General features: G+C 40.0%; 3 protein-coding genes and 1 non-coding gene across 4 annotated transcripts; 3 read left to right on the top strand and 1 right to left on the bottom strand.

Moving 5' to 3' along the window:
• The first annotated feature begins 166 nt into the window (after positions 1-166).
• Positions 167-3,872, top strand: LOC114438548 (ras-related protein Rab-40C-like). Its single transcript, XM_028410035.1, has 6 exons — positions 167-853; positions 944-1,004; positions 1,086-1,146; positions 1,232-1,309; positions 1,502-1,724; positions 2,032-3,872. Exons 1-6 carry the CDS (start codon positions 700-702, stop codon positions 2,331-2,333), a joined length of 879 nt encoding a protein of 292 aa, XP_028265836.1. The 5' UTR covers positions 167-699; the 3' UTR covers positions 2,334-3,872.
• Positions 3,873-5,194: 1,322 nt separating this feature from the next.
• Positions 5,195-7,076, top strand: wfikkn1 (WAP, follistatin/kazal, immunoglobulin, kunitz and netrin domain containing 1). The gene is made up of 2 exons (XM_028421634.1): positions 5,195-5,452; positions 5,571-7,076. Exons 1-2 carry the CDS (start codon positions 5,195-5,197, stop codon positions 7,074-7,076), a joined length of 1,764 nt encoding a protein of 587 aa, XP_028277435.1.
• An 862-nt stretch (positions 7,077-7,938) lies between these two features.
• mettl26 (methyltransferase like 26) lies at positions 7,939-10,845 on the bottom strand. The gene is made up of 6 exons (XM_028410158.1): positions 10,509-10,845; positions 10,169-10,331; positions 8,792-8,851; positions 8,637-8,704; positions 8,384-8,462; positions 7,939-8,295 (listed from the first exon to the last, which is right to left on the bottom strand). The coding sequence occupies exons 1-6, from the start codon at positions 10,700-10,702 to the stop codon at positions 8,239-8,241; spliced, it is 621 nt and encodes a 206-aa protein (XP_028265959.1). The 5' UTR covers positions 10,703-10,845; the 3' UTR covers positions 7,939-8,238.
• A 257-nt stretch (positions 10,846-11,102) lies between these two features.
• LOC114443939 (5S ribosomal RNA) lies at positions 11,103-11,221 on the top strand. The gene has a single exon (XR_003671476.1). It is a non-coding gene; the product is annotated as a 5S ribosomal RNA (ribosomal RNA).
• Positions 11,222-22,896: the final 11,675 nt, after the last annotated feature.

Genomic DNA, 22,896 nt, shown 5'->3' with positions numbered 1-22,896 from the left:
TCGAACACACACAAACACACACAACGCGTTTAACGTTTACAAAATTTATTTTGCAACTATATTGACTGCTATATTTAATATTTGGTCTAAATGACCGTTTTTGGGGCTTCTTTTATTTTAAAAGCATGCCCGGATGTTACGTACCAGATGACGTCCCTACCCGGAAGTTCCAACACAGTACAGTAGGATGTACGTTGTGCTCGGAAGCCAAAGGTCCTTCGTTGTTATTTTCTCCTCAAACAAAGTAAAGCTGTCGTCTTTGGTTTGTTAGAGAATCGTTTTATGTAGGATTGAACGTCACAATTGGTTGATCTGTTCTCGCGATTCGTGCTAGCATGCACTGCTATCGTTTATTTTAGCTGGCTAGCTAACAAGCTAGCTAGCAGCAAATGTTTTGTTTATTAATGTGAACATAAACGATACATCGATGCTGTATAGAATCGACGATTCTAGCGTTAAACACTGTGTGTATTTCCCATTATTAAGTCCTCTGGATTAAGGGAATTATAATTTTAGAGGCTACGGAGCAAAAAGTATTAGACTGACTAAATCGTTGGTGGTGCACCAGCTAACTAGATAGCTAACGTCAAACGGCGGTTGCCTGGCTTTCGCTGCCATTGCTGGGGACCGGCAGGTGTGCCCTTTGCCTTGAACAGTGGACATTGGCGAGCTTAAAAAGCTCTCTGTGAACCGGACCCAATGCGTGGAATGATGGGAACTCAGAGCAGTCCTGTCAAGAGTTACGATTACCTCCTGAAATTCCTTCTGGTCGGGGACAGCGACGTAGGGAAGGGGGAGATCTTGGACAGTTTGCAAGATGGATCAGTGGAGTCTCCGTATGCCTACAGCAGTGGTGAATATCCGCATTTATTTCTGTTACTTTGGATGTGATTGTAGATTGACCAACACTAACTCAGTTTGTGTGGATTGCGTGTGATGTCAGGTATTGATTACAAGACCACCACTATTCTGCTGGATGGGAGAAGAGTTAAATTAGAGCTATGGTAAGTATAAAAATATTAAATAAATGAAGTGACGTACGAATAAACACTTTAATATACCAGTGTATTTGTGTATTCTAACAGGGACACATCAGGACAAGGCAGATTCTGCACCATCTTCAGGTCTTACTCTCGTGGAGCACAGGTGACTTCTAAAGCAAGTTAGTTTTTGCCTTATGATAGAAGTCTGTGTGTGTGTTAACTAGTTTTTTTTGTTTTTTATTCCACAGGGCATCCTGCTCGTGTATGATATAACTAATGGTTGGTCGTTTGATGGAATTGATCGTTGGATCAGGGAAATTGATGAGGTAATCCCTTTAAATCACTTTCTCATTAACAAATAAAAACAAAGAACTAGCTGTAGTTGTGGGTGTGTCCTGTGTGTGTATCATTCCCAGCTCAAGAAAAGGTACTTTTGACTCTGATATGATGTGTTTTCACAGTGTTTGATACATACAGCAGCATGTTAAGAGATACATTTGGTATATTGTTTTCATCAGCATGCCCCAGGTGTGCCCAGGATCCTTGTTGGAAACCGGCTCCACCTGGCTTTCAAGCGGCAGGTGCCAACAGAGCAGGCGAGGGCTTATGCAGAGAAGAACAGCATGACCTTCTTCGAAGTCAGTCCACTCTGCAACTTCAATGTCATTGAGTCCTTCACAGAGCTTTCACGGATCGTGTTGATGAGACACGGGATGGAGAAATTCTGGAGGCCTAACAGAGGTGAGTCCTACTGATTCTGATTCTGTAATATCTTTACAGAAATATCTAGAATTATTTAAATACAGGAGTCTTACGAGTGGCTTAAGCAGCCACTTAATGGTTAGATTGATTACTCGGCACTAAAATTCACCTTTTGGAATAAAGACATGTCAGAAATAAAATTTCAAGGCACTGTGAATACAGTTTGTTCCAGTTAATTTTTTAATAAGTCACTGTCAACGTGCTTTTCCTTCTGTGCTTGTTTTGTACCCTTAAAATAAATAAAGCACTGTAGATGCCTGACATATCCTCTACTCTTGTTCCATAGTCTTCAGCCTCCAAGATCTGTGCTGCCGTTCGATCGTTTCCTGCACGCCTGTGCACCTCATCGACAAACTGCCGCTGCCTGTGGCCATCAAGTCACACCTTAAGTCTTTCTCCATGGCCAATGGCATGAATGCAGTCATGATGCATGGACGTTCTTACTCGGTGGCCAACAGCACAGCGTCAGGCAGTAGCGGCAGTGGAAGCAAAGCTAACAGTCTCAAGCGCTCAAAATCTTTCAGGCCTCCACAGAGTCCGCCAAAGACCTCATCGTCCTCCTCCAAGGGGAACTGCAAGATATCATAGTGAACAGTTGTCTACAGAGGGCAAGTGTTAAAGGTCTTGTTGCTCCAAGAGGCCATGATATGGGGCCAAAGAGGAGCACGGAGAGCTGCCAGCATCAGAAACGGATATAGCTGTGAAATCGCCTCCACCTTTGGGAGCCGTTGGGTTGGTTTCTGTCCTCTTTGCGCTTGCTGGTGCCATCTTGTGGATGTTTGTTTACCTGTACTCTTTACTACAGAGTCTCACTGTGATCAAACAAGATTTCCTTGGGACCAAAAACAAGATGTGAAACAAGGATTAGCACTACAAAAAAACGTGGGACAATGAGAGCTGTTTATCGGTATTTAAAGTGGGAGTTGAAGTTGTAAATATGCTGTGTGTGTGTGTGTGTGTGTGTTGTTGTTTTGGTCTGCGTTTAGTGACTGTCTTGGGAAGGTGCTTTCTATGCTTGTTTTGTCTTGAATGTTTTGGGGGGACCCGCCTAGATGTTGTGTGTCCTATGACCTAGAAAATTCCCTTCGCAGCCTCAGGGGTAAAGAGCTGCTTATTGAAGACGTAGAGTAGTTATGTTTTAAATAAGTCTGGCTTAATTTGAATGTCATTGGAGAGGAGCTGGTGTGTTTTCCCAGACAGATAAGAATGAAAAATCTTGTTGGGGAAGACTTTGTTTAGTGGCCTGCTGAAGTTCAGCCCAAATTAATTTACCCTTTATCTTCATCCATCCTTGGTTAAGACATCTGTTGGTTTGCTCTGGCCTTTTATACATCTGAATCTAATATTCCTTCTTGTACTGCAACCTCAACATAGTTTAAACCATCTACAGTTTGATCGTCTGTTTGGCAATTAAACAATTTCTAGGTGCTGATTGTACAGATTTGTGTACAGATCTAGTCTTTGCCTTCAGTAAATTCTCACTATGAATTGTGAGGAATATATTAATTTGAATATACATGCTATGTATTTATGAATGTAAAACATTGTCCATCTCTTACTTTTCTGTGGCCGCACAGTAAAACTGTGTTAGGACATTGAAAAGCCATCGGGTACCATCAACCTCTGTTCAGTCAGCATTGCTGCTTCTTTGAGTATTTCTACTTCTGCTGCTTACGTTCATTCGCATTTTCCAGCCGTTTTTCTTTAAGTTATGTATGATAAGGAGTTACTGTTTACAGTGGAAGATGTGTTCTGGACCATGTAGAAGCAGGTGAATTCTTCAGAAAGGACAAAATATTTGAGTCTTTTTAAAAAAAAATAACTGAATAGTCAACACAAATACTGTATCTTTATTCTTCTGATTTTTGTTTCACCTTTGTTGAGCATAATACTCATGTGTCAGGGCTGTATGTGTGTAATAAGGTCATCAAGGGCATACAAAGTTGTGCATGTTTCCATGGCGCCTGTTTTACGTGATGTATTGAGACCAGAACAATAGGCTACTAGTACTATGTTTGATAATGATTGTTGCTCTCAGAGCTGTGTGTCTAAAAGGTTTGGATACGACTTGAATCATCATTTTGTCTCATTCAAAACATCGATCCTAATAAAGGGTGAAACTACAAAGTTGCCTTTTATTTTCACTAACTTGTGTGCCACGTTACAAATTTTTGTCATTCAAACATTTATCAAGTTCATTGTGAGACTTGTGGGGGGTATTTTTTTTTGTTCTCTTTGTCCGGTCCGGGGCCCGCCGGTGCTCAAGTGTCATAAAGCCTGTAGGGGGGTGCTGAATTGATTATTTGCTCTCTCGGTATTGGCCAGCTTTTGGATAACGGGTATAATCGCTGCAGCGCATGAATGCAGTGCGGTCAGAAGTCACCCAAAGGTTGCAGGGTCACATTCAATGAAAAGATGAGGGGGAGCTGCTTCTCATCGCCTCCGAGCCCGGGGTCCAGGACAAAGATGCGTCGCACACTGATGAAAATGTGACGCTTTACGTCTTCCCACCTGACCGTGGCATCTCTGAGCCTCGCGTGAATGAGGGACGGTGATAAATTGACCCACGTCTAGACACGGAGGGCGTAAACAACATGTTTTGCGAGACATGATGCGACACGCCTCGTGTTTGGATTTTACGCTTTCCGCCGTTCCCCGCAGACAACTTTTTTTTCTTTTTTGTTTTTTTACCTCGTGCTGCTTTAGATTTGTGAGAGAAAACACCTATTTTGTGACGCGTAAAACACCTGGAAGCACCCAATAATGACCGAAAACTGAACTAGTACCAGCGGCTTCCAGCACCACAACAACTCATTAACTCATTTATGAATGACACCTCTATAAATTCTGTCTGGACACATTTTAACATTGGATTTCTCACCGGAATGTTCAGCTCCGTGCGCACGGTTGTTGAGACAGCTTGCAAACGCGGCCCCACGTTTTCTTTGATGTTTTTACAATGTTTGTCCAGTTGCTTAGCGCATGGTGCTGCTTCATAAAAGTTTCAGACACTGTGGACGACCATGGGGGCGGTCAGAGGGGGCTGCCCTCTCCACCTCCATTCACACCCTGAAAGGCTGATGTTGCGTCCTTCTCTCTCATTGTGCACTTTTTCTTCGCTTATTACGCTGTTCGTGCAAGTCTTATTTTTATACTTACATTGTTGCAATCGTTTTATTTACTTATTCAAGACGAATACTTTATGCAAACCCAAAAGCATTTCTCTTCTTGCTGCCGGAAAAATATTTTATCCACTGAAAGTCGAGCTCGCAGGGAGTCGTCTTGGTCGCAGGAAAAAACAACTTCTCTCTTTGCGCACGGTGAACTGCCTCTAATATTTACGCACAAAAAGGAAGGGAGGAAACTTTTGATAATAACTGTATTTGTTTTTTTTTTCCTGAAAGGAGGAATGGAATTACTTGGTGAGCGACTCATGCAAAACAGCAACAATGCGTAAAATCCCTCTTCGATTCTTGGAGGTTAAAGATACAAGTTGGCACAATGTGAGCTGCTCAAATACACACGCACAAAGATGGACACGTGTGTATATATTGGTGCTCTTTGTCTGCGATGTTCTGGACCTTTCTTTGTGTGCAAGTGTGGCAGGGGCCAAAGTTGAGCACGACGGACTTTGTCCTAACAAGCTGAACTCAAATCTTTGGGTTGATGCGCAAAGCACCTGCGAGAGAGACTGCAGCATCGATGAGGTGAGGATTTTATTATTCATCAGTGATTAAAAAAAGAACAATTAAATTTGTTGGTTTTCGTTTGTTTGCTTGTTTTTATTATTTTAATAATGTGTGGTTTATATTTTGGTGCGTTCAGGACTGTGCTGATTTTGAGAAATGCTGCACCAACGTGTGTGGTCTCAACAGTTGTGTTGCTGCTCGCTTCTCTGATGGCACCCCTGCTCAGCCAGATGGGCAGGGTGGAGGAAAGGGAGAGTCTACCCTGCCCACAGCTACCTGTGAGGGCTTTATATGCAGCCAGCAGGGAGCAACCTGTGACATCTGGGATGGACAACCCATCTGCAAGTGCCAGGACCGCTGTGAGAAAGAGCCCAACTTCACCTGTGCATCAGATGGCCTCACCTACTTCAACCGCTGCTACATGGACGCAGAGGCCTGCATCCGTGGGGTGAGCCTAACCGTGGTCCCCTGCCGCTTCTACCTTGCTGGGCCCAACACCAGTCCACTGCCTCAGGACACTACAGTTAGCCCCACTCCCACGTCCTCTCAGGAGGACCCCATGCCACCCACACTGTACTCCAACCCTCATCATCAGTCCATCTACGTCGGAGGCACCGTCAGCTTCCACTGCGACGTCATCGGAGTCCCCAGACCTGATGTGACATGGGAGAAGCAGAGTGAGCAGCGTCAACGGCTGGTCATGAGGCCTGACCAGATGTATGGTAATGTAGTAATCACCAACATTGGACAGTTAGTCATTTACAATGCCCAGGTGTGGGATACAGGTATCTACACCTGTATTGCACGGAATTCTGCAGGAGTTCTTCGTGCAGACTATCCGCTGTCTGTCATTCGCCGGGCTGATGACGACTTCTCTGAAGATCCTGAGATGCCTATGGGGCGGCCATTCTCACCAGCAGACTGTCTGGCTGAAGTTGACCTGAGGGTGTGCAGCACAGAGCGTCACATTGACTGGTACTACGACAGCAAGCTGGGTTCGTGTATGACCTTCAGCAATGGTGGATGTGAAGATAGCCGCAACCGTTTTGAGACCTATGAGGAGTGCAAAGCCTCGTGTCAGAGGGAAGGGATGGGGATCTGCTCCCTGCCTGCTGTTCAGGGCCCCTGCAAAGCTTGGGAGGCACGTTGGGCCTGGAATACAGTAATGAAGCAGTGTCAAGCCTTTGTTTATGGTGGCTGTCATGGAAATGCCAACAGCTTCCACACCAAGAAGGAGTGCGAGGCAAACTGCCCGCAACCAAAAAAGAAATCCTGCAAGACATGTCGGGTGAAGGGGAAAATGGTACCCAGCTTGTGCCACAGCGACTTTGCCATTGTGGGTCGGCTGACAGAGCTGGTGGAGGATCTGGACTCTGGGTTAGCCCGCTTCAGCCTGGAAGAGGTCCTAAGAGACGAGAAGATGGGCTTGACTTTCTTTAATACTAAACACCTCGAGGTAACTATTGCCAAAATAGACTGGAGCTGCCCCTGCCCCAACATCACCGTGGAGGAGAACCCTTTGCTGGTGATGGGAGTGGTGCAGGATGGTATAGCTATCATCCAGTCAGACAGCTATGTCAGAGCTATTACTGAACGCAGGCTCAAGAGGCTGCGCGATGTTGTGAAGAAAAAGACATGTTGAATACACCACAACACAACTACCTCCACCTGTCTGTATAGTTTCAGTGTGAGTTAAGCCATAAATTGTGCTGAAAGTGGACAATGTGATCAAACAAACACAGACTGCAGATATCCCAAAAAAAAGAAACAGCAACAGGGGCATAAATATGTATGATTTTGGGGTGTACTGTCCCTTTAAGAAGGTTACTAGAGATCATTAGCATGTGTGTTTTCATTCAGCACAGGTTGTACTACATTCCAAATGTGTTGCGGACCTTTTTATATGGACATATTGTGAAATACTGTTTTTAATTTCCTTTTGTTGTGTATATTCATTTTGTGAAAAGTCGTCATACAAGTTGATCATGTTGCAAAAATCCCTAGCCTAATAGTAAGTTTATATAACATCTAGTAGGAGTTTTATTTTGTAGGTGTTTGGTGCAGATTTTATGTAATGAACAGTCTTCTTTTTAAAATATCTCATCCTGCAAAGCACTTCTGAAAAGTACAAAAAAATAAATACGTCTGTCCTCAGGTAAATATATTATATACGTTGAGCATTATTACATTTATTCACATGTGCAATACAGAGTATAGCGTGTCATAGATTAGACTGCAAGAGACTGATGTTATTCTGATGCTTATAAGGCCAGCGTTGACAGAGTCAGTGGCTTAGGATGTCTTAATATCATTAAATGGATATAAAAATGTTATTTCTCCCACTTGCATTACTCAGCACAGAGACAAAGATACATGGCTGTTAACTTGTGTGTATGGTTGAGTTCTGTTCTGAGTTCAGTGACATCTGTCTTTTAGCATTGCAGAGCAGTGAATACTGGTAGTCCTAACACGCCTCCTGTCTGACAACAGAAACAGTAAAATGATTAAATGAGAACAGCTTTATTGTAAATTCAGCTGTAGTAAAATACAACACACGTGATCACAGAAAGTAGGAGAAAAGTATATAGTGTGCAGTTTATGCCTCATACACATACACAGCATTGTTCAAAATATGCAGAGAAGTTAGGCTCAGAGGGTTTTTAAACACTGTCACTAATATGACGTCAGTGTGTTCTAAGAAATAAAACAGTTTTTTGAGAATTTGGCTATGTATCAGAGCTTTAAAGTGTCATTTTAAGGCGTTTTGACCGTCCCACTGCAAAACGGTCTGTAAGCAGGTGATGTCACACAAAACTCTCCTTCCTGAACAGAAGACATTTGTTGTTTGCCGGCATATCCACCTAGCAACAAAAACATTATGTGAGTAAATCAAAGCGGCGGTCATTGTGGTCATTTTAAGATAAAACATAAATTGAGCTGCATACTCACCATTTTCTCCAGGAATAAACCATTCTTTTGTGCCAGAGAACTTAGAAGTGAGATGTCCCTAAGTCCCCATTCTGGGTTCCTGCAGGTGAAACAACACATCTATTTATGTATATTGAACTTTAATTTCATCATTAAAAACATTATGGTGTATATAAAAAAAACTGTGCTCTCAAACTGAGAGAGATGCTTTCATCCACATCAAGAGCCTTTGTAACAAAAAAATAACTTCAGCGTACAACACAGACCACTTTACCTCTGCCGCAGGCTGTAGTCAAAGTCAACATTGCTCTGAGGAGCGATCCGTCCATTCACTGCATAGGGCTGAAGGTCACAACAAGATATGTAATGTTACACTATAATTAGCCTTTATATATGTAGAAATAGTGTTAAATTGTTTTTGCCACTCACCCCATATGTGATCAGAAGACCCTGCGGCTTCAACACGGCCGCAGCTCCTTTGAATAAACCCTGGAAGAGAGCAGAAGGCAGTGAGCGGGGAGGTTGAGTGGCAAGAGATACAACTGGTAAAAAGCCTTTTTGTTCCCTCCCTCTTCTATAAATTGAAAAGGCCTGAGGGAGATATAGTGAAGAGGCACTGCTTGCAGTAATAATATGAGGAGTCAGCCAATACACTGAGAGAAATACACCGCTCTTATTACACCTGGTATAACAGCAGAGCCAGTCAATACAGCAGAACCAGGTTTCAAAGAATATCTCACTTAACTTACAAAAACTGATGTATAAGGAATAAAATACACTGGAGATGCTCTGCTAGTGCTCTGGTATGACTGTCTGCTTATGTTGCTAACTTGAACGGACAATTCAGTTTCTTCAAAGTGGGGTGATTAAAAAAACACATATCCATAGTCAGTCACAACCCAGGTTTGGAGTAATGGGGTAAGAATAAAATGAAAGATTTCAGCCAGTTCAAAATGTATATGATAAATGTAAACTGTGTTGTGAACTGTATTTTTACTGGTTGACCCTAACAGACCCTCTGTGGTGGGTTCACCATCATTGTATGACTTGTTGACTTCCTTTAATTTGAGCCACAAAAAAAAAAAAAATCAAGCCATCCAGGCAGTGGTATACGAGCAGCTCCTGTATTTTACGGAGGTAAAATCACAGTTTGCTACCTTTGAAGAGAGCAACGGGCTCAGTTCACAGATAGAAATGGTGGTATGATGGCAGTAATATTCCTTTTAATACACAATTTTGTAGGGTTTGATTCTGTGCTTCTCCAGACTGAAGGCATGCTGACCTTTATTAAAACACTTAAATTAGTGCCTTTACTTCAAACGAATTGCTTCAAACTCCAGAGTGCAGTGACATTTGTCAGATTGAGACCCATCTATATTAGACTATTTTTAGCTTTCACCTGCCTCTGCAACCACAGAGTATTAGTATTAATCCAAATTTCAAGCAGCATCATGATCCTGTGGGGTGCAAATAAGCAAGGGCCATATGATAAATATGTTTGTGTTGAGCTGAGGAAAATTGTAAAGAAATATGCATCTATAAATCTAAGATAATAACAGTCTGATGACCATTATTCGCATACTGGGCCTGAACATTAGATTGTGGAAAGGTGGTAATAACAACCTTAACATTGTGGTTATGGTTTAGTTCTGTGTGCACTATTACAGTGCAAACATGCCAATTACTACAAAAAAAATGGCCACACGTTGAAAACAGACCCTTTAGAGGTCTGGAGGGCCCCTGAAGTCGCCCACTTTACCTTTTTTGGTAGTATTCTCTGTGTTATGTACAAACTCTGCCTCCTACCTCTGTGCAAGCAAATGGAGATATGTGGATCATGTTGATGTTGAGCACCAGGTCTAGGCTCTCCAGCTGGATCCCTCCCCAGTATTGATGAGGCAGAGAAGCATCCAGGTGGATGACAGGCCTCACATTGTGCAGCTGGTAGTGAGCTCTGTATGCTTCTATACTGAGAATGCAAACAAAAGACTATTATTGCCCCCCTCCAACAAAACACACCTGACCAGAGTGCTGCGTCAGAGGTAGACTGCAACACAGAGAAAAAAAATCTTCCCATAAAATTTTCCAATATAATCCCGAGCTTTAATTTAAACTAGAGGCTTAAATGGGCACAACCTGCGCTCACCTGACCAAAGACTGCCGGTCATACTCGGAAGGTTGCCAGGTTATATTTCGCAGGGCCTGGGCGAAGTGTGTGACATGCTGCCCGGTCCCGGAGGAGATCTCCAGAGCCTGCAGGGGTCTCCCGATGTTCAGGTTCTCCAGGAGCACAGCCAGGATGGGCTCCTTGTTTCTCTCCGCGGCGGCGGCGCTCAGCATCTTGCCAAACCCCGGGTGTAATTGCCGAGTTATTCGGTACAGTTTATATAACCACTCCAGCGGGTCTGAGTTAACGTTACACCACACTAACTCTCTCCACGCCACCCACGAATGTTATGTTTTCTCCACTGAAAATGGTCCATTTCCGCATTGCGTCACATGACTGAATTCACGACCAATAGGAGCGTGGGGGCGGGCACAAGTCTTACTCAGTACAGGAAGGATGAAAACAGATATGATTATGTCTGTGTTCATGTATATGAGATACACATTTGTATTATTTTAAACGTCAGTTGGGGGTTTGAGGCCAACCTCAACATAACAGCAAAAATAAAGTTATCAACACACATAATAAGCATATAGGTCAACTATAAATACTCTAAATATACATTGGACTGTCGCTTACGGCCACACCACCCTGAGAACGCCCGATCTCGTCTGATCTCGGAAGCTAAGCAGGGTCGGGCCTGGTCAGTACTTGGATGGGAGACCGCCTGGGAATACCAGGTGCTGTAAGCTTTTTCTAAATAAGGAATTGTTTACAGCACGAATTTACAACTTTTTATGTCATGTTTAGCATTATTTTACATTTTAATTTCACATTATTAATGCTGTGAAGCACTTTTACCAGTGTGTATTGACTCTACAGAAAAATTAAGATATTAATCTTCACTGTCAGACTTATAAAGTTTTATTTTTTATCATATATTATCTTTACTGGACTGTATAAAATCTACTCTACAGAAATTACTTAAAAAATTATATCATGGCATTAGTAGTGCATTGTTGAAAATGATTACACCTTTGTAAGTGCAAGGCGCATATCCACCAACAGAGGGCACTCCAAGGCCACAAATAACTGGCAAAGATGACAACGTCAGGTGGAGAGTTATGGATTAATAAATACCCAATTGGTTTATGTACACTGACACGGCCAGTGTCCCGGAAACAGTTGTTCATATTCTGATTGATTGTTGTGCCTACCAAACAGAAAGAAAGTCACTGATTGATCATCTTAGGAGAGAACATAAAAACCTGACTGTTAACAGTATTTTAGGGAAAATATCTGGAAAACTAAAGGGATCTGTTAATGAAGCATCTTAAAATCACAAGGATAGGAAATCAATTATACATTACATTAAAGAGCTGTAAAAAGAAGGTTATTGCACTTGGTCATACTGTGCAATAACAGTTCAGTACTGAAGTCACTTTATTCTGTTATTTAATCAAGCATTCGTTCACCTTGTGTTAATTTCTATTGATCATTTTTTTTTCTTCTTACGTGTGCTGTTGCTGCTGTAATACTGTGAATTTCCCCTGCGGGGGACTAATAAAGTCCGGTAGGTGGCGGTAATGCACACTGCAAGTTGGCTGCCAACTTAAAAAGAAGAAGAAGAATCTTTTTTTTTAAATTTAATTTATCAGTAAAACGTTATTTTACGAGTTATTTTCATTTTATTTTAGATTATATTAAATTATAATTGATCTTTCTTATTTTCCTGCCCATTTCACCCGATGGTGGGATCAATAATGATCATTTTATTTGTTTTTCTGTTGTGTATTTTTAGTCCCGGAAGTTTAAATTAAACGTAGGTGACATATGGGTCACTATCACTCTGCGTGCTACAAATCGGTTACCAGTATTCCTATAGTCAAGAATATAAGTGTATCCTTGTGTATGTTCTGTATATGTTAAACCGTTCAATAAAGATTTAAAAAAAAAACAATCGGCTGCCAATTAGCAGCAGCTGCGCACCTACTTCAGAGGAGCTGCGCGTTGTGTTTCTGCGCAGAAGTGTTCCGTCAATTAATGGAGGACAGCGTCCATTGGACACACGTTGCACGTTTTATCAGCGTTTCAAAGTGGAGTCGACAGCGCCTCTCATGCCTGAAGTAAGGCTCACAGGGATTTTACATTCAACTAGTCTAAAAAAGTTATGGCTTCCACGAGCTTCACGCATCTTTGCCGTGTTTATTCTCCACTACAGATGAGGACACCAGACGCCGGAGCTCCACTATGTGTGGAAAGTTTGGACACGCGGAGTGATTCCTCTCACCTGGCCTAAAGGTTAGTGAAGCTCTGATAGCAAGCTACATTAACCACAAATGCTAATCGGTGTTGCTTAATTGTTGTCAGGTGTGTTAGCTTGTTAGGATCATTTTAATCTTGTGCTGTAAGTGGTGGCTTGCCTCTGACTTTGTACCGTTGTTTGAATTAAGTTGGCAAATTAAACTTGAGGCTACATGAGTTAAAACGGGGTGAAGCTGCGGTGTGCTCAGCACCAATAAAATGGCTGCAGGTGAGCAGTAACATGGTTAACCACAGTTTGTCTTCATATAGTATTCCAGTTTTGTAGTAATAAATCAAACGGTCTGATAGTGAAAGAAATATGAATTACAGCCACAACATTGATGTTTTTATTGACTTGTTAAAAGGATGTAGTGGGGTTCATAAAGTGCATAGACCAGGAGAATCTTTCAGTTTGTGATACAAGCATTAAATTTGGCATGAAGTATGTCCTGGGCCTACTCTTTCCAAAAAAGCCTGTTAGCCACCTGATAATCCAAGATGGTGGCCATTTTTTTTTTCAAGATGGCCGTCTTTGTCATTGCTTGAAAAACGTTTTTTGAAGCTAAAACTTGAATGCCTAGGTGCTTTTTAAAGATTAAAGAGAGAAAGAAGTTAGAAATCCAACTCTACAATAACAATTTCAAAATGGCTGGTGTTGGCAGGTAGTCTTACCTATCTTTAGTTGTAGTGTAGTTTAGTGTCCCAAATGCTAGCCACCCTTGTATGTATACCAGCTAGCTTGTTAGATGTAGTATTGTAGTTAAATAACTGCACCTGAATTGTAACAATGTAGAAATGATGGACTCCCACAACTAGACCAGGGCCTGTTTCATAAAGCAGTTTGAGTTGAAACTCTGAGTATATTAAGCCTGAAAGGAGGCAAACCTTGGGTTTCCTGTTTTTAATAAGGGTAAATTACACCAGAGGGAGAGGAGGAAGTTTATACTATTAACACGGTAGTTAAGTCTGTGAATGTTACCTGGTCAGGAGCATTTTAAAAAAAAAAATCCAGAGTTTCTCTCCGACTCCCCCCCAGAAGTGCTGCTGATTCAGTCCTTATCACATGCGTTTTGCATCTCTCGTGAGATTTCAAGCAGGAGTAAAGCTAGCGGTTATTGGCTATTCTACAAGATATTGATTTAGCTGTTTAGCCAATCATCTTAGCTTTCTAATGGGGGTAGATCTTGTGAACCAGGGGTGCTGATTTTTGTTTCTGCTGGTGGCTGCTCACCATGCTTGCATGACTTGTTGCTCTTTCGTCTCACAGTAAAACGTTTCCTCTGAATTGTGCAGGCCTAATTGTGTCTGTGATTGGACTTATTATTAAATGTTTTCAAAGTTGGGTACAATCATAACATTACTGTTAACTGATTTAATGTTTTTTTAAATATTATTTTTAGCTTTCAGCCAAGGGAGCTGCACCTACATGGAAATAAGTTATAATCTGCTTTCACCTGTAGTATTTTTAAGAGTAATCAAATACTAACCTCCATTGCAAGTTGGGCAAAGTCTGCACTAGCTGAGGGCAGTCGTCATGTAGTCGGCACCAAAAACTGTGAGTGTGTGAAGACGCAAATCTGCAAAACGGACTAAAGCTGTAAAATCGCTGGAAGTCATTCACTTTCTATGGGCAATAGCGACTAAAGGTACAAAAGTGACAAGCATTAAAACTTGAGCAACTAAAAAAAGCTGAAGGCTATGATGCATTTCAGCTGTAAAACACTGACAACCAATCAGAATGTAAATGAGAGCTGTGTTTTCTGTTTGTTCAATAGTTGCCATGCTGTCTGTACTAAAAGCATATGGCTCCTTTAAGTAGATAAGCAAAATCGACCATTTAACTTGCTCACGTCATAAGCGACAAAAGTGATTTTACAGCTTTAGTCGCTTGGTGTGAATTCAGGGTAAGAGGACATGGTGGGGGTTACACACTGCTCCTGATAGGAAATCACAGACTACAGGATTTGCCAAACCATCTAAGGCCTGCTGAATGCAGCAAACTCCCATGATGGTGTCAGTTTATAACCGGACATACCAGCGGGTGGCAGTAATGCATCAATTTATTTTTTAGTTCTTGTAGGTTGATTGCATGATTGATGACGACTGGCTTGCTGCTGTCTGTGCAGCTATCTGCTTGGGGGGGGTATTTTAACATTTACAGCATCTGTACACACAAGTCACTCGGACAACCCGAGAAGTCTGTTACGTTAAATAAGTCAGAACACAATTGCTTGAGTGACACTGACAACTTAAAGTCACCGTTGCTTCGTTGATACACTTAGTATAAACATACTTGTCATCACAGAGATTTAACATTTTATTTTTTAGTTCGCACTGAAAATTGTTTTTTATTGGTGTTACAATATGAATTTTTCATTTACTAGCTGGGTCAATGACATGACATGCATATTTTTGAGTCCGAGTCCACTATTTTCTTTCAAAATAATGTAATCTTTTCATAACATTGGTCACTTTTATCTATAAAACTTATTTATTTTGATACATTTTTCAGTACATTCAAATAATTATATTCTTTTCTGTTTTGGCTTCTCAAACCCCTAAAATGTCAGGTGGAGCACCTGTCCGAGCAAATGCTCAGACTAAAAAACCTATTAAAAATGCTCTTTTAATAACAATACATTCAAAATTAAATGCTCTGGCATACTTTTATGTTTATAGTCTTTTGTATAATCTATTTTTTTCTCATATCAACAGTTTTAAAGCTGTTGAGATAACTGAAAAACATTTGTCCCGCAATTTACATTTACTTAATGTCAGGGTGGTGCAACCATAAACAATGGGCTTTTATTTTAAAGTGAATAGACAATAGCCATAAACAGGATGTTGTATCAGCCAGAGGACCCCAAGGGACCCTTGGGATTAAGCTAAAAGATTTGTAGCTCTCTCTTAAATATTGATAAAAACAACTACTTTCAATTCATATACAGACTGGTACACTTTCTATGTCAGGTGGTACAACCAATGGAAAACTAGAAAAAATAAATTTTATCATAAAACACTTTATTTATAAAAATTGATCTATATGAATATGATGACATGGGTAGACGCTAATACTAGCATCCAAACATAAGCCTATTTATTTTAAGATAAGTTGGAAAAGTCAGGTGGTGCAACCAGTTAGTCAGGTGGCACAACTGCAAGGAATATCACTATATAATGTTATTAAAAGCTCTAAATATATCTGTGACATGTTTAAAATGTTTACTAGTTTTAATCAAAGATATTACACATTTTTACATAATAATATGTACATTTTAGATGCCGCTTTGTAGGGCAAGTTCTTCAAGTAGTTGGTGAAGAGATTCAGGTGAGCTGCATAAAGTAACTGGGAGGAAAAAATGCTTTCACTTGGCCCCACCGTGCTGACGTCATTTTTTTCTACTCAGCTGAAGTTCTCAGAGTGATATCAGAACCAGAGCCTCTCAATTCATGGCACACATGGCTAATGCATTCACACTGGGAATTCTTTATTACACAGACCTGAGAAGGTCTGTACGGAGCCCCTCTGATGACATGGTAAAAAAAAAAATAATTTGTAGGCCACGAAATATGTATAATGCGCGCACGAAATACTAATTCGTGGCCACGAAATACTAATTAGTTCCTACGAAATACTAAGTGGCCATGAATTAGTATTTCGTGCGCGCATTATACATATTTCGTGGCCTACAAATTTTTTTTTTTTTTTTACCATGTCATCAGTGGGGCTCCGTAGGTCTGTACAAATATTACTCCATATTTGAAAATGGTTTAATTTTGTTAAAACTTCCCTTTAGTGTTAGTTTGATTGCTGCTAGGCAATCAAACTCGTGTTCTTCATCCTCTTTCTTTCTTTCTTTCTTATTCTTCCGTACATTATTTGGTGCAGCGTATCTTCAGCATACATTGACCGATTTCAGCCATTCAACTATAAAAATGTTCATCTCACAGAGGACATTCCGGGTCAACTTTAAGTTTTTCTCAAAAAAAATGATAATTTTTTAAATATTAAGCAATTTCGATGTCATTTTTAACATGGGAGTCTATGAGAGAGCCCTTCAACGAGGGTCATCTGCCAAATGCTTCTCCTCCTACAAATTTCAAGCTACAGACTCCATTTTAGTCTTAAACGCTCATTAGATGCTGCTCTATCAAACTTGTATTCAGCATTTTCTAATTCTGAATTGTTTCTGCACACCAGGCTCTCAAAGTTGGAGTACTCTGCTGTTACCATGGTGACAGGCTGACACACAGAGGCATACAAAGCTCTGAATTGCTCTGATTCTCCAGCAATTCAGAGCAATCCTTCACATCAGCCTTCAAAGCAATGCTTCAGCTGCAGCAATCAAACTTGCATTTTCTTCATGAAATGCCCTTTTTTAAATTATCATTTAGTATAGGGTTGTATCAAATGTAATGTTGTATTAAGTGGTTTTGATGAGATGTTTACTACTCGCATTCTTGAAAAAAAAGATTTATTTTACTTAAAAAAATTTAAATACAGACTATTTACTAAAACACATGTAAATATTTGAAATGAAATGCATTTTTTGAGCATATTTCATGTCATTACTAATGTTGTCAGGTGGTACAACTAATAACCGTCAGGTGGTGCAACCAATTTAAACTAATAAATAATAGCTTAAAGTGACCAAATGGTTTCTAAATGTAATCTGTGTACTTATTTTACTGAATATATGAATTTGTGTATTTTTTTAAATATTTTTTCTGTCTTTAAATACAAAATTGGATGCTAACGATAGTTAAAACCTGACCTACAAAAGGGAAAAATCTTAAATTATTGCATAAACAAAACAAAACTACCAAATAATAATGTGTTACCTAGTGTACACACCCTAATGGATACTTGCCAAAGATTTATCTTGAAATAAATATTAGGAATATATATATATATTTATAAATATTTGGTTGCGCCACCTGACATTTCTTGCTTGTGACGTTGAAAAAAACTGTTAAAATATGAGTTAAAACAGATAGAAATGTTATTTAATAAATGAGATTTGTTTAAACACATTATTCTGGACTCAAAAATATGCATTACGTTATTTAAAAAAATACTTTTTAAAAATAGCCTTTTAGAAGCTTGATTTGTCAATGACCCAGCTACAAAAGTTTAAATAGTCTAAAAATGTCAGAAACTCAACGTGGTGGTATATTGTCTCACAGGGGATGTTTTTCATTACTGCACCGCTAAACACGCATGGAACAGAGCACAAGTGTTATTGGACTTGAGTGTTGCGAAAATGGACAGGACAGAACTTCTGAACCAGAAACGTGTGCAGAACTCCTTATGGCCCGCCCACTGCAGCGTGCAGTGCACATTGTGCACACACAGATTTTGAAGACGATGGTAGAAGCAGCAGTTCAGGTGAACGTGTTTTGAAGGGGAGGAGGAAGATGTTGGTACTATTTAGGATTTCATGGTTTTGCTTGTTTTTCCAAATATCACCTAAACTGCGGCTTCTGCTGTTTAGCAGCGAACCATCTTCCAAACCTGTGTGTGCTTGAGTAGTAGTTCAGCACAGACATTTCTCGTGAAGTATGAAAAGTCTTGGCTAAAACTAGGGACGTAAAAAGTTAATCGGCTGATTAATTGTCATTAAGTATTTCTTTGATATATATAGTGGTGAAGACATTTCATCACTCCCCGGGTGGCAGCCTCAGTTCTGCTCGGCGTGTTATTTATGTCTCTACATGCTTGAGCATTTCTCCGCTGCTCTCTGTACTGTGCACAGTGGAGTTCCGCCCCAACACAGGTTTGCGCACTCCCACCAGCAGACAGAGCACACATTTAAAAACTGTGTCAAGCACCACGCTTTCTGTTGGAAAGTTATTAGTAGCCTAGCCATGCTGGTATGTTGACGTTTTTAGGCACTGTGTGATCTCTTAGCGCATGTAGCAGTGCTCCGTCAGAATATAGTCCCATAATAGATCAAACTAGGAGATTGCCGCGTGATAATCTGCATTTCCATTTGTGCTTGTTGTGAATACGCAGGTCACATGAAGTACTTGGAATGTCTTTCTTTTTAAATCAGGATGCTAGTTGAATAGAACACGTGTTCTCAGTAGTTGCCCTCACTGTAAACAAGCTGACTCCTGGACATGTGTCTGTATGCGATGAGGAGTGACAACACATGAGATGGCAACGTTTTTGTTTCAGGACAGGTGATTGTAAATTTGCCTGTAAATTTACCGTCACCTCTCAGATTAAAGGAGATTATAGGTGCTGCTAATGTTTTTACTTGCAAATTGCCCTCTAGGTTAATAAAGATATATTTCTTAGCTTTCTGTTCAGGATTTATTTTGTTCCGAATGTTTAACATACAACAGCTGAGCCAGTGAACAACTTATTTTCATGTTAAAGTAGCCTATATATTTTATTTAATTTCTGTTTACAACTGATTTTGGTATACTACATAAATGTCATTGTACTGTATCACTACTAAATCTAATGTACTAAATCACCCTGACATTTTTTTTATTCAATAAACAATATTTAGCTTTTAATCAAGGTTGTAAATGATCTCAGGGTAAATGCTGACATGAGAAACCTCTGTCCTTGTGTTGTGTTGTGCAGCTTTTCACACAGTAGACCATGAAATTCTTTTGAACAGACTTCATAATATGGTTGGCCTTACTGGTCCATATCACCATAAAGGAATCCTCATCCAAAAGCTATAGACTCCTGATGACCCCAGGCCCATTGAGGCACTTTTAACTACGTATGCTGGCAGCAATTCACCAATCAGCTGAACGCGACGTCATACGTACACTACATACGTTGGCAGCAATTCACCAATCAGCTGAATGCTACGGTACAGCTCCCGGCACGTATATATAACCGGTATGCTGCAAAACGATAACATCTTTTAGTACTACTACAACTACAACTATGGCACCAGTGAAGAGACTTGCTTACGACGCGCAATTCAAGCTGCAGGCGATCAGTTATGCGGTTGCAAATGGAAATAGAGCAGCTGCGAGGGAATTCGGCATCAATGAATCGATGGTTTGTAGGTGGAGGAAGCAGGAAGACGAACTGCGGCAAGCAAAGAAAATGAAACTGAGTTTCTGTGGCAACAAAGCGAGGTGGCCACAGTTAGAAGACCGACTCGAGCAATGGATTGTTGAACAAAGAACTGCCGGGAGAAGCATCTCTACAGTCACCATTCGACTGAAGGCAGCAACGATAGCACAGGACATGGATATCGAACACTTTAAAGGAGGCCCGTCTTGGTGCTTTCGTTTTATGAAAAGGCGTCATCTCTCAATGGCGCAGCAACTTCCAGCGGATTATAAACAAAAGCTGGCCAGCTTTCGCGCCTACTGCAGTGGCAAGATTTCCGGTTAAAAACATTCAGCCCAGCCACATCATTAACATGGATGAGGTCCCCCTCACTTTCGACATCCCTGTGAATTTTTGTTTTTGTAAAGCACTTTGTTATAGTATAATATATAAGAAGTGCTATATAAATAAAGTTTGATTTGATTAATCTTAGTAAAACTGAGGGAATTTCGGCTCAGGAAAATCGTCGCTTATCAATCGATTGATAAGGTCTTTCAACGATTAATGAATTGATAATATACATCCCTAGTGGAAACAGTTTGTTCTTGCCATCTCAGGGACAGATTTCTCTGTTCTCGGGGAGTATGTAACAAGCTAAAGTCATGTGACTCCACCTCCATCTAGTCTATGTTCAAAGCGAAGCAATGAGTGAAGCTGACATTGAGCATATTTAACTACCCTCCCCCCCCAAACAAGATTGAATAAAAACAATCATAATCAAGATAAAAGCTGTAATTAATGACATTGATATTGAACTAACCCTACTGTATTATATGTAATGTGGAAATGTTTTTTCTTTTTTGTACAATTTTCATGACACTGGAATAGGGTAACCACTGTACTGCAATAATTCTTCTCGCAATCAATGCAGTGATTTTGTTTTTTTAACTTTTTTTCCTTAATGATTTGAAAGGGTATTTTGGTTTTGGTGTTCTGTTTTAGAAAAATGTCATATGCACTAAGACAAAATAATAAAGAGTTAAATCAAATGGATATAAATGTCATATAATGATACATCAGTTTATCACCCAGTTACACTGCTATTTCATTTTTCCGATATTAGAAGCTTTTATTACACAAACCTGAAGGTTACAGGGCTAAAACTTTGACAGTGAAATACTAAGTTACGATTATGTCACTATTTAGCACAGAGGGGCAATTTTTTACATATTTCCAATACAATTCTGCTTGTACATATTTTTTAAACCGTCACAGTGAAATTGATACTGAAAAGATGTCAAGCTTGATAATGGAAGTTTGAGGTTGGACTCAGACTTGACTAAGTTTTTTTTTTGTTTTGTTTTTTTTTTGTTTTCTAGTCTGATCTGCAAGCAAGCAAGTCAACAAACAGTAAGACGGAAATGTTTATTGCTCAATTCTTGGATTTTTCTTGGCCGCTGTGCCAATCCTTTTATTTCAACAACTATTCTCTTTTTCTTTTTAAAATGTTAATAAAGTATACAAAAATGTGTCAGTTAAAAAATAAATCTTTAGCATTGGTTACAATAATTGTAAATAATTTAGTAGTTTAGGTGGTGTGGGTTTGTATGGCCGCTGTGCCGAACTAACTTTGTGCTTTCGGCCGCCGTGCCATTCGCTCTATCACTGTCCTTTCTGCTCTCTTCCCCTTCATCCAACATGGCCCACCATTAGGCCATCCAATTTTGGTTATTAGTCTATTCATTTTTAATTTTACAAAAGGTCTCATTTTTAGTGTGAATTCTATATCATTAGTGTTTTTAAAAAGAAGGTTTATCAGTAATGTCTTACTGGGGCCCATTTTGTAAAGCAGGTTTAATGGTAGGATGTATGCTTATCCTAAAATAAGTGACTTGAATAAGAATGTCTCAATGTACTCGGAGTTGACTGATATAACAAATCAGCTGTACTGAAACTGGAATCTCAGTTAGCTTAGAGTGAATCAACTGAATTCACATATTAAATCAGTTTGTTGAACCTCCTTAATGAAATGGGCCCTTGTTATCTTGTTGCTCTCTGTCATGGTCTCTGTACCAATTCCCAACTTTATTCTTCCTACTGTTTTTTTGCTTACACACACCAACACATAGATACAAAGACTAAAAAAAAAATTACAAACCTTGTACAGCTTTGTGAGCACCTTGTTGTGTAGTTTAATTTTCTATGAAAGAGAACACTAAACTACTACAACTCAAATTGGTTCTCATCAGTAGCTGCACAACAACCACTGACTCAGTCATTTATTGCTATACAGTTACATACACATCGGTTTTAGTACAATAACATGTTTTTCTTCTAGGGCAATCTACAAACGGTAAGACAAAAGTTTATTTCTTGTTACGCGGCCGCTGTGCCAAAACTGTATATTGTTACGCGGCCGCTGTGCCAAAACTGTATATTGTTACGCGGCCGCTGTGCCAAAACTGTATATTGTTACGCGGCCGCTGTGCCAAAACTGTATATTGTTACGAAAGTGTATTCGCGGCCGCCATGCCATTGCTTACCTTGTTATTCCCCCCCCACCCCTTATAGTTTTGTTAATGTTTTCAACTACTTTAAGCTCAAATCTATATACATACAGTGTCTCTGTGTGTGTGTGTGTGTGTGTGTGTGTGTGTGTGTGTGTGTGTGTGTGTGTGTGTGTGTGTGTGTGTGTGTGTGTGTGTGTGTGTGTGTGTGTGTGTGTGTGTGTGTACACACAGCCATATATGCATTAATACACAAACATGCCCAGGAAAAACGGACGAATTTGAAGCAATATTTCATTTGCATTTTCAACATTACATAACCATTTTGAGAAAGCGACGGTGATGATATTACGAAGACAAGACGGCTGAGCAAGAGGTTTGGAAAGGTAACTTAATGTAGGTTGATGCCATTATCATTATATGTTGTTCAAGTATTTTACAAATTGTATTGTTAAATGGAAACATCTATTATGTACAAAAGCATAAAACGGGTTTAGGTTGTTTTTCAGTGTTCATTGTTGCCTGTATTACATTTTATGTTTGTCTTTCTGTATCTATTCATCTGTAACCATCATTGTCACCTTTTTGC

The sequence above is a fragment of the Parambassis ranga genome, chromosome 1 (genome assembly GCF_900634625.1).
Source record: "Parambassis ranga chromosome 1, fParRan2.1, whole genome shotgun sequence".
Taxonomy (NCBI): Eukaryota; Metazoa; Chordata; class Actinopteri; family Ambassidae; genus Parambassis; species Parambassis ranga.
The sequence above is the reverse complement of the archived record's forward strand: the minus strand, read 5'-3'. Positions and strand labels throughout refer to the sequence as shown.